Source organism: Diaphorina citri, unplaced genomic scaffold (assembly GCF_000475195.1).
Source record: "Diaphorina citri unplaced genomic scaffold, Diaci psyllid genome assembly version 1.1 scaffold2054, whole genome shotgun sequence".
In the NCBI taxonomy this organism is placed as follows: Eukaryota; Metazoa; Arthropoda; class Insecta; order Hemiptera; family Psyllidae; genus Diaphorina; species Diaphorina citri.
The window spans coordinates 1-9,114 of NW_007379479.1; the positions used below are offsets into that span (position 1 = coordinate 1).

The following is a 9,114-nucleotide window of genomic DNA, read 5'->3' on the forward strand; positions in this document are numbered from 1 at the left end:
TTTTTTTTTTGAGCTTTAAAGCTTCCAACAAAATGTCTATGAACAAAATCTCCAAAAATGCATCTTCATAAAATGCGAAAACCCTTTCCGTATAGCTTTCGAAGGATATCAGAACTAGGTACTAGGATAGCACGGTACCCGAATATCTACGACGTTTATCGTCGTATTTGTCGTTTATCGTCGACGTTTATACTCGATTAATCACTCGCAGTCTGTTCAGGATCGAATCTCAATTGGAATTAAAACACCCAACAGATATAAATTACGCTTTGTCGACATTGTCTCTCGCTCTGTGATTGCTGAACTTTACTGACTGGGACAGGGTGTCTCGGAATTATTGCGGGATTTTTGGATTTGAAGCGGAATCTTGGATTTGAAATTTTGTTCGACAGAGAATCACCTTACTTCTCTTTTGGTTTACACTGTTTACAGTCTCATGGTGAGAGGAAATTTGTGCAAGCGGAGACGTATAGAAAACGCCCCAAATCCATTGAAATTCTTCCAGAGCTATCTAAACGGAAGGGTACAACAAGTGAAAATTCATTCTTTTAAAACAGAAACTATACAAAAACCAAGCCATAAATATAACAACCAAAGACAACTAGTAGAAAAGATGAGAACCAAAATTGAAGTATTAAGTGAAAAAATAACAAACCATCCATATTCAGTGCCCCAAGGTACAGTTTTGAGTCCGACCCTATATAATCTCTATGTATCCGAACTAGGTGAACTAGAATTACATGGAAAACTTGTTTCATTTGCGGATGATACCGCACTTATAGTAACAGGCAATACCTGGAATCAGGTGTTTGACAGGATACAGTTAGATATGTGTAAAGTCAAACAATGGTTCAAAAAACATAATTTAAGTTTAAATATGAATAAAACCAAGATACTTCCATTCACCAATGACAAAAGAACTTTACCAAATAATAACTCTATAAAAATCCATGAACAAGATTGTGAAACACCCTGTAACTGTGAAGAGATAGAAGTGGTCTCACACTGGAAATACTTGGGGGTAGAACTAGATTGCCATCTTCGTTGGGATTATCATATTGAAACTCTTACTAAAAGGATGAGAAGGTATATCTATCCATTTCTATCTCTTCGTCAGATTCTTAACATCTCTCTCTTGAAGCAGGTCTACCACGCTCTTGTCCAGTCTATCCTGGAGTACGGAGTCTGTGCCTATGGACGAGCAGATCCAACCATTTTAGGGAAACTCTGCACAGTCCAAAATCTTATATTAAAAATTCTTTACAAAAAAGACAGACGATACTCCACAGAGAAACTCTATGACGAACTTAAAGTACTTGACGTGAAATACCTATTTATAAAAAACATCTGTTCACACGTACATAAAAACAAAAGTACCTTCATAAAGTACACTACTAATCAGTACAGCTTGAGACAAAAGAATCTTATAATGCCTAAACAGAACACAAAAAAAGGACAAAAAAATATTCACTTCCTTGGACTCCAGCTATACGAAAATCTGTCACCAAAATTAAAACACATAGAAGACACAAAGAAATTTAAAAGAGAACTTAAATTATTTTTACTAAACCATAAACCGAATATTGAAGTATCTAAATATATCTAAGCACCTCCAAACTAGTACAAATATCCCAAGTTCAGTTTATTTATACCTAGAAAATAGTTTCTTCTTTTTTTTACCTATTACTTACCTCTGTTATTATTATTATTTTGTTTTTTATTTACCTATTACCTATCTATTATTTTGTTAAATTCTTATTATTCTAAACTTACAGCTTTTTATATATTTCCAACTACCTACAATTTATTACTTTTTACTTCTCTAGTATAACGAGAAAATACCTATTGTTCTACACTATTTTTCATTATTTTTCATATTTAAGTAAAACTTTTTTTTTTTTTTTTTTTTTTTTTAATTTACATCTCTTAAGTGCGATATACCTACATACATCTACTCCCGAATCACAAATCAAAAGGACTTTATCCCCTTTATAGAGTCCTTTTAGTGTGATCGGTATTGTTGATAGTTAAAAAATGGTTTTGTCAGATGTGGAGTGTGGACGGTGCGGACTGACGGTCCGTATGGTCCGCACTTCAAAGTCTGACAAAATCAACGAGAAAAAAAAAAAAAAACATACATTAGATAGATACCAAATAGAAAAAATAAAAATGTAATTGTCAGCTAGTTTTAAGACCTATCTTTATGTATATTATTATCACAATAAAATCAACATTTATTTACAATTTACAATAACAAAATTGTGGAATTTTATTCCAATAATGTAGCTGTTATGGGGGAGTTCATTTTGAAGAGGTTTGACAGAGGGAACTGTAACTGCTAAGGTCTTATCGTCCCGAAAGCGAAGAGAGAAGGAAGATCGAAAAGGAGAAAGCCCAGCCGTTCGTCAGCCTCTTTACTAATCCCTCTACCTTAAATATTTCGTCAGTCCCTTTACTAATGCCTCTAATACCTTAAATATCTCGTCAGCCCTTTTACTAATCCCAGAGTGATCTTCCAGATTAGCCGACTCTCTGGACGTCCCGGACATTCAGTTCCATCACGATCCGATGTCGGTGAGAGACTGGATCACCAATCCGGTCAACGCAAGCTCCACCAACATGTCCCCCTTCGCCTACTACGATGGCATAACGGTGCGGCCCATTCTGCTCAAGCCCAAGAGTCGCGGCTATATACAACTGAACGCGACAGACCCCTTGTGGGGGCCGCCACTGATCTTTCCGAAGTTCTTCACGAAGAAACCCGATCTCGACGTGTTTGTAGCAGGTGAGTTCGCCACTGATGTTTAGAAAGCTGAGGGTGGATTTCACCAATATTTATTCAGTCCCTAGAAGGCCTGTTAAGCTAACAGCCTGTTAAGTTCCATATGATTTGTATATACGTATAGACTTAACAGGGCTGTTAAATAACGATTGGCGGGGAAAAGAAGGTTGCTGAAACCCGCAGTGAGGCTATTTGGTAGGACTTCTATGGGAAAATATTTAGTACTTCAAACGGACGACACTATAGAAAGACTTCCATTTGGTGGCAATCCCAAGGAACTGAAGGCTATTTAGCAGGAATTCGAAGGGCCGAAGTTAAAAGTTATAAGTAATAATCGAAGTAACAAGTACCACTCTTGCCATTTTCAAAGAATTTATAAGTATGTCGTATCCCGGCCACTCATACTCAGACCGTCTGAGAGTGTATAACAGATATTACATATGTAACTTACGTGCGTACTGGTTTCGTCTCAAGATTAAGATGCCTTTTTAAAATGGAACTTCCATATTGAATACGTGAAAAAACGCGCCCTATCAGCCCTCAATATGTTGAAAATGGTGTGTAATAAAAAGTGGGGCCTTGGGCGTGCAACGCTCATGAGGTTCTACTGTGCATATATAATACCTATCTTTGATTATGGGTGCATGGTATACGGTAGTGCGAGGAAAAGTTTGTTAGACAAACTAAACCCAGCCCATCACGCGGGCATTCGCATTGTTACCGGTGCACTTCGCACTAGTCCGATACCTAGCCTGTATGTCGAATCCTGTATTCCGCCACTGTCCATTAGACGTAAGAAACTCATGATGAATTATGTTGCCAAAATTGCAGCCTCCCCCCTTAATCCTGTATTCAAATTGATGTTCGATAACAACCTGCTTCCCGACAACTTTGGTTCTAAACCTATTCCCCTCACTGTCCGGTACAAATCTGTTAATGAATTCCATACTGCCCTTGATCAGCACATTATCGCACCTTTCTCTCCTTGTATCCCACCCTGGTCTTCCGAAACTCCCAAAATTGACATCCATCTATCTAAATACAAGAAAAGTGATACTCCCCCTAGCATATACCGTTCCCATTATAGTGATCTTATTCATTCCAAGTACCTTAATTACACCCTCTGCTTCACCGATGGCTCGAAAACACCATCCGCCACTAGTTGTGCGTTCAGTATCGACGGTACCGTCTCCTCCGTCTCTTTGAGCAAAATACACCGATGTCGTATTTTTGTGGTGTCCCTCCCATTGTGGGATAGACGGGAATGAAGCAGTCGATTCAGCTGCGAATCATCATACACATCCCCGGCACGTCAATCTTTGCTCCACAGATGACCTAAAACCTTGGATTAAAGCTATTGTTAAAAAAGACATTGTTGATATGTGGAACTCTATTCCTCCTAGCAACAAGCTAAAAAGAATAAAACCGACAGTAGACTCATGGACATCCAGCTTCAGAAACAATAGGTACGAAGAAGTGGTTCTCACCAGACTTCGTATCGGTCACACTAGAGTGACCCATAATCACCTCTTCAAGGAAATCTGTCCGAAAGCGGTCAAAATACCGCTAAGCGCAGCACCTATCTCAACCAAACGTGTTTGTGTTACATCCTTGTCATATTTGAGAACTACATACCAAATTTCAAGTCTCTAGCTCATACCGTTCCCGAGATATCGTTAAATTACTCCGAAAACCGCCAAAAAGCGGTAAAATACCGCCAAGCGTTGAACCGATCGTAACCAAAAGTTTCATGTCGCATCCTTCCTATAGGATATGTTAAATTACTCGTACACCGAAAACCGCCAAAAAGCGGTAAAATACCGCCAAGCGTTGAACCGATCGTAACCAAAAGTTTCATGTCGCATCCTTCCTATAGGATAAGGAAAGTAAAAATCAAATCAATTTCGCCAATAGCCCGTGGTCACTGTACCACCGAAGATTGGCAATCTCAGCACCTCCCATTCCAGACGATGGGGTAACCGTTTCTCACCGATGTGTGACCCCATCGGTGTAACGGTGAGCACGTGGTTACACCGCTCAGGGTCACCCCAACCACCGGACTTTGACTCTAGATCACCGCATTAGACACAAATTGCGCAAAGCTAGTTCTACTTGATCCCAAAAAGAATCTCTAGCTCAGTAGTTATGAGTTTGTGATCTCTGCTCTTTAAATGGGCTCTTTAATAGTGGTCTGCAAGAAAGGGAATTTTAGAGAAGATGCACCTTGCGATTCTTACGAAAATGGAGACGAGAATTAAAGCCAAGCCGGGCCTTAAAATAGAACTACTGAAAAGAGTACTTGAATTTGAATATAGAATATACCTTTCCTTTTTTTTACATTTAAATTTTAAACTTCCTCTTATATTATGTTTATTCTAGGTACCAAAATATAAAGGCATAATTCTTGTCAAGATAAGAGGATGGAAGCAATCATGGCCAAGTCTATTATCCACAATTTCCACACTAAAGGCCAAAAAATCTGGCAATTCTTTTGTAGATAGCAGTTCTTTTCCAACAATTAACTCACTTTTTACACATTTTGAATTCCCAGGTATGAAGCTCGGGGCGTCCATCGTTCAAACGGAGGCAATGCAAAAGATACACGCCCGTTTGGTGGATGTATCTCCCCCCCAGTGTGTCTTCTACAAATTCGGAACCTGGGACTACTGGGCCTGTATTGCTATGCAGTTCACGGGCACCATTTACCATCCCGTAGGTGAGTTACAGCCCGTTCACGATTTTTTTTCGTGACAAATGAATTAGTGTGTTCACACTGTCAACGAAGAAAAATTCGGAAAAATTTTAATTTGGACGAATGAAAATTCGTGACGTGTGAACAGGATGATTATGATCGCAGGCTGCACAATTCGAATGTCTAAAAGTTCTTTTGCCATGAGAGGTTTCTCGTTTTCCCAATTTCTGCTCTACTTTGGTTCTGTTAGTATAATGGAACAAAACTGTTCGTAGTCTAAATAAAGCACTTGTATTCTACAAGTTCGGGACCTGGGACTACTGGGCCTGTATTGCTATGCAGTTCACGGGCACCATTTACCATCCCGTGGGTGAGTTACAGCCCGTTCACGATTTTTTTTCGTGACAAATGAATTAGTGTGTTCACACTGTCAACGAAGAAAAATTCGGAAAAATTTTAATTTGGACGAATGAAAATTCGTGACGTGTGAACAGGATGATTATGATCGCAGGCTGCACAATTCGAATGTCTAAAAGTTCTTTTGCCATGAGAGGTTTCTCGTTTTCCCAATTTCTGCTCTACTTTGGTTCTGTTAGTATAATGGAACAAAACTGTTCGTAGTCTAAATAAAGCACTTGTATTCTACAAGTTCGGGACCTGGGACTACTGGGCCTGTATTGCTATGCAGTTCACAGGCACCATTTAGCATCTCGTAGGTGAGTTATAAAGCTCACACATTACATTGAAATGGGGGTTTTTCTGACGAAATTCCCGTGTGCGAAGTCTAGGATGCAGGACTATTGCACCCCAAGATGTGTACCTACATAAGACCTTGATTAGACTGGGGGATAAAGGGACTTTTTAGTCTTAACTCAGCAGGATTAACAAAGGATAGGTATTCTATTTTCCTCGGATTTAGACCAATAAATAATTGTTTGCTAATAGTTTCCAAATTTGGTTAAATTCTAAATAGATTTGACACACATACATGGACATAACATTGTTCACATGGTACTACTGCAATGTGTACCTACATAAGACCTTGATTGTGTACCTACATAAGACCCCGAGATGTGTACCTACATAAGACCTTGATTAGACTGGGGGACAAAGGGACTTTTCAGTCTTAACTCAGCAGGATTAACAAAGGATAATAGGTATTCTATTTTCCTCGGATTTAGACCAATAAATAATTGTTTGCTAATAGTTTCCAAATTTGGTTAAATTCTAAATAGATTCGACACACATACATGGACATAACATTGTTCACATGGTACTACTGCAATCATCACATCATTAAACTTAGTACCATTGCTGTACATAAGACCCCGAGATGTGTACCTACATAAGACCTTGATTAGACTGGGGGACAAAGGGACTTTTCAGTGATTTCACGTTCTTGTTTATTTGTTAATCATCACCATTCGTAATCAGGCAGCCACTAATCATCGTGGTTAACGCCAGGATTAAGCGGTGATGTTTAACAATTTGTACTCTTCTGAAATACAATTATGAAAATGCAATGCTCAATCATAGGTCCAGAATTTAAATCGGAAAGGAAACACATATGTCCCAGTGCACTTTTGTTTGAGACAAAATTATGTAGGAGAAGCAGGTCCACATTACCTTGGAAATTTTCAAGTCATGACGTAATATTACAGAAGAAGACCCTTTTAAAACATTACATAACTTTTATGTTAATTACTGTGACGTCCAAAAATTCAAATGTCCAGTGCAAAATTGTTAATTTGCTTTCTGGAGTGCAGCCCAGGTTGAAATTTCACTGGAAACATCCAAATCAAGTAGAACTAAAGGCAGATTATAAGCCCAAAAATGACGCTTCTAGTAAAAAAGGATTCAACATGTTTCTCTTCAAATCCCTTTATGTTCGATTCTGCTCTCGATTTCAGGCACTTGTAAGATGGGTCCTAAAGACGACCCAGGTTCCGTCGTGGACGCAAGACTCCGCGTTCACGGCGTTGAGAATCTCAGAGTGGTCGACGCATCCATTATGCCCAAAATCGTACGCGGCAATACCAACGCTCCGACCATCATGATTGCAGAAAAGGCCGCGGATATGATCAAGGAAGACTGGATCTTGGATAGATAGTGACGAATAGGGGCAGGAAATATTCTGGAGAAGAGACGGGATTTCCACCGCTCCGCACCTGCCTCGGTGGTCAAGACGCTTGCCTGGTAAACAGAAGGAAGCGGGTTCGATCCCAGCTGAGGGATGGAATTTTATCCTAATTTATTTGAGAATTGGACCCCATAATAATGAAGCTCTAAGGGTTAGGTTTAGGTGGTAGAGAACGCCTCCGGTGATGACCTCACCAAGTGGTTACCTTCCACTCAAGACGTATGGGGTATTGACGATACTGTGGTGTGTCCATGTGATTTTAACCCAATAATATGATTTTAGCCCAATTTCCACCATTTGTTCAGGTCACGCTCCAGTCACAGAATGGTCAACCGGTTCTTAAAGACTTTACAGGCCTCTAATCATCAATCAAACAACAGATTAACAGATTTAATAATTTTTAATTTAGAAATATCTGTGAATCTCCAGCAAGATAAACAAGGTTAACCTATTCTATGACTGATGAATTAATGAATTTAGACACAGAAGAACTGTAAACTGAGAACCCGTCTAGTATGTCTTGTACATGAGACATGTGTACATAAGACATATATACATTATTAGGTACTACATAAGAGATTGTACGGGTATGTCTATACTGTGGATGGCTAATATACACACCGGATTGTCCATGTGTAAAATTATATCAAAGGTTGCCAATTATTCTTTTTCCCTCGAGGAAGCCAGAGGAGATGGTTAAATGCACCTATCACCAGTTACCAACAAATCACTGAAACTAAGCAACATTGCGCATGGTTTTTATGCCGATGGGTGACCATCTGAACATTGCCTTTTTCCGACCCCACTCAGGCAGGTTGATGCGTTGATGTTAATGTGAGGACTTGAGGAGGCGGGTAGATTGTCGCCCAATGGAGACCAATACCACAATATCACCGTCACTGAAAACCTTACCAGTTATAGAGCGGCGTTAGAAGGAATGGCTCTGTGTAGAATGTCAATTGAAGAGCAACATGGAAAGGTCATTAAAATTTCACAACTTAAGAAAAGAACTGTGTATCATAAATCATTACACATTCTAGAAAGGTAACCATGTAACCAAGTTGGATATTTCCACACCTGGCAATAGAAATAATTCATAATGGTGGATTGACGGTTGCATAACAAAAGAAGTACAAGTTCGGCGAGGGAGAGCGTAAGAAAATTCCGAACTGGTTCCTGAGGTTAAAAAAGAAGATTGGTTGGAGGCATCTGAGGTTAAACAGGTTTAAAATTATAAGTAAATGCAAAATTATATGAAAGCTTGGGAATTCTTCTTTTTCCCTCAAGGAAGCCAGCGGCGCTAGATGAATGCACCTATCACCAGTTACCAACAAATCACTGAAACTAAGCAACATTGCGCATGGTTTTTATCACGATGGGTGACCATCTGAACATTGCCTTTTTCCGACCCCACTCAGGCAGGTTGATGCGTTGATGTTAATGTGAGGACTTGAGGAGGTGGGTAGATTGTCGCCCAATGGAGACCAATACCACCGTCAC

General features: G+C 39.4%; 1 protein-coding gene across 1 annotated transcript; it reads left to right on the forward strand.

The window, feature by feature from the left end:
• Window positions 1-2,519: 2,519 nt before the first annotated feature.
• Window positions 2,520-8,232, forward strand: LOC108253532 (glucose dehydrogenase [FAD, quinone]-like; the record flags this gene model as incomplete). Its single annotated transcript, XM_017447670.2, has 3 exons — window positions 2,520-2,785; window positions 5,334-5,498; window positions 7,385-8,232. Coding segments are annotated over 3 exons (631 nt in total), but the record flags the coding sequence as incomplete, so codon positions are not given.
• Between the last annotated feature and the right edge of the window lie 882 nt (window positions 8,233-9,114).